This window comes from Nyctibius grandis, chromosome 12 (genome assembly GCF_013368605.1).
Source record: "Nyctibius grandis isolate bNycGra1 chromosome 12, bNycGra1.pri, whole genome shotgun sequence".
Lineage (NCBI taxonomy): Eukaryota > Metazoa > Chordata > Aves > Nyctibiiformes > Nyctibiidae > Nyctibius > Nyctibius grandis.
This window is the reverse complement of record NC_090669.1, coordinates 18,596,932-18,599,194: the sequence shown is the minus strand read 5'-3', so window position 1 is coordinate 18,599,194 and position 2,263 is coordinate 18,596,932. Positions and strand designations below refer to the sequence as shown.

General features: G+C 41.4%; 1 protein-coding gene across 1 annotated transcript; it reads right to left on the bottom strand.

Moving 5' to 3' along the window:
• Window positions 1–1,001: 1,001 nt before the first annotated feature.
• On the bottom strand, window positions 1,002–1,874 carry LOC137669391 (arylamine N-acetyltransferase, pineal gland isozyme NAT-10). Its single transcript, XM_068411467.1, has one exon. The coding sequence runs from the start codon at window positions 1,872–1,874 to the stop codon at window positions 1,002–1,004; it is 873 nt and encodes a 290-aa protein (XP_068267568.1).
• Window positions 1,875–2,263: the final 389 nt, after the last annotated feature.

The window sequence follows — 2,263 nt, the reverse complement described above, 5'->3', positions numbered from 1 at the left end:
GGGTTCGTTTAGATTTGGTTGGCTCCTTGATTTTTTTCACTTTGATACAGGTGAATGAACTCACTTGTGACACTAAAGCTCCTCTGCTAAGTGGTACTCACCCAGCATAGCCATATGGACTCCCATATTTGCTATCCACAAAGAGGGCAGAATTAAGGGTATAGTGGGATTATCTTCATTGTTCTACCTTTGTTATACAAATAACTCGCAATACAAAATTTCCACCCCCTTAGTAAATCTAAGCCAGTTGTGACATTTAAGCACCATTCACCCTGAGTACTTATCAGAAGCAAAGCTTGTAGGTATCTCCTTAGAGCCCATCAGCCACAATAACGCTGCAATATATACAATTTTCATCACTGGAAAAATACATGCATACCAAAAATTACTTTGGGCAGTTTACTGCAGTAATGGCAAAAAGGATGCACATGATAATCTTCATCTTGTACTGTGTTTTGTCTAAGGATGATGGTGAAAGAATTATGCCTCCTAATGCTTCTTTCAAAGATGACATTGTTTTACTTATATTAAAGGTAGAGAAATGAGATGAGCTGTGAGTAGTTAGATCATGTGAAAAATGAAGTTTTAAATGTGTGCTTCATTGTCTAAATGCTCACAGATGACTTTTCTCCCTATAATAACCATAGAAAATGTGTTGGCAGCATATCACAGTTAATAATCCATACTCCTATTTATGTGCTATAGGCACTCCAAAATTCCCCAGACATATTTATTACCCAAGTTTATAACCAGATTCAAATCAGATCCTACATTTGTGCCAAAAATTGAACTGCAGTCATCTCACAGAAAATAATTCTATCTACCTGACAGAGGAGTCTTAAATTCCTGGTTTTTCCCAGAGCGAAATTCACTTTAATCTGGTATTAATGTATTTTTCCATCAATCACCTGCAAAAGAATCCTGTAATCTTGCAGTAGTGATTGTGCAGACAGTGGAAGGTACTGTACAGACATAGTGTTATTGTAGGTTTTCCTGGTCATCTAGATTGTGTAAAATCCTTTGACGTTAATTGGGACAAGTTTTCTATCTAGGGTTATGTTGAATTTCTCTTTGAGGGTTTTTTCCACCTCTTCCTCTTGAAGAGTTATGAATTCCACCAGATCCATATTTTCCTTGTAGTTGTATGTGGTCTCAGTGAGTGTCCACCCAATTAGTGCTCGAAAGCCGTCGGTGGTCTGGAGGGTGCAGATGGACTTCTTTGTAAAGAGGGAATCTGGAGATGTCTGAAGGTACGTGCACTGGAAACTGAAATCTTCCACTGTCCGTGGCTCAAGGTTGAACATATAAACTTTCCGACACTCTTTTTTCTCCAAAAGATCAGAATTAGAGAAATTTTGATTGGGGATATATTGTTTCCGTCTCATTTTCTCAAGGTACCAGATGGCATTTTTTTCTGTGAAGCGAAAGACACCGGGAGCCTGGGGCTGGTCTTTCCCTGACACAAGCTCCATCGGTTGCCACATCTGATAGGATACACCAAAGCCTCCATCAACAATATAGGCTTTGCCATCGATAACAACCTTTACAAGGAGATGGGTCATGATGGTGGCATATGCGTTTTGATGTGGATTGAACACATACGCTCCCAGAAAGCTGGTGTCATACCCCAGGCGCTTCAGGACCCAGCCCAAGAGCTGGTTGTTTTCCATGCACCAGCCACCCCGCTTCCTCCGCACGATTTTGTTATAAACGTGCTCCAACTCCAAAGTAATTTTCTCCCCGCAGTGGATGCTGAGGTTTTCGAAGGGAACAGCACGGATGTGGTGCTGGAATATATCGGTTAAGGTTTCCAAATCTTGCTGTTCAAGGGAGCCTTTATAGCCGGTTCTCGCAAAATACTCTTCAAGGTTCATGTTTCCTGTAACATAAAGAAATGCGTTTTGGTTTTGTTTCTTTACATCAATGATTTACGATGTTGTGAAAAACTGCCCAGGCTGCTGCCAGCAAAGACTCTGTAATGTACGGAACCTCATCAGAGCAGTTTTTAACCAGTATTCATATCAAACGGTTCCCTGAGCAAAGAAGGGCAGTGCACGCGAGGGTTTGCTTTTTGTCTCAGTCATCCCTATGGCAAACAGCTGATGCAATTTCAGCGTGATATGCGATGGCTGCGAAACGGGGATTTGCTGTATTTGCAGTGTAACAGCGGGGTTGAGAAGAAATGTAAGATCACGCTAGGGAGCGTTCAGGAGGGTTCATGAAAACTGGTCTAAATCCACTGTTCAGTGTAAGGAGTGTGAGT

Coding starts and splice junctions, on each gene's coding strand:
- LOC137669391 (XM_068411467.1), bottom strand. CDS start 1,874: ATGAACCTTGAAGAGTATTTTGCGAGAACCGGCTATAAAGGCTCCCTT.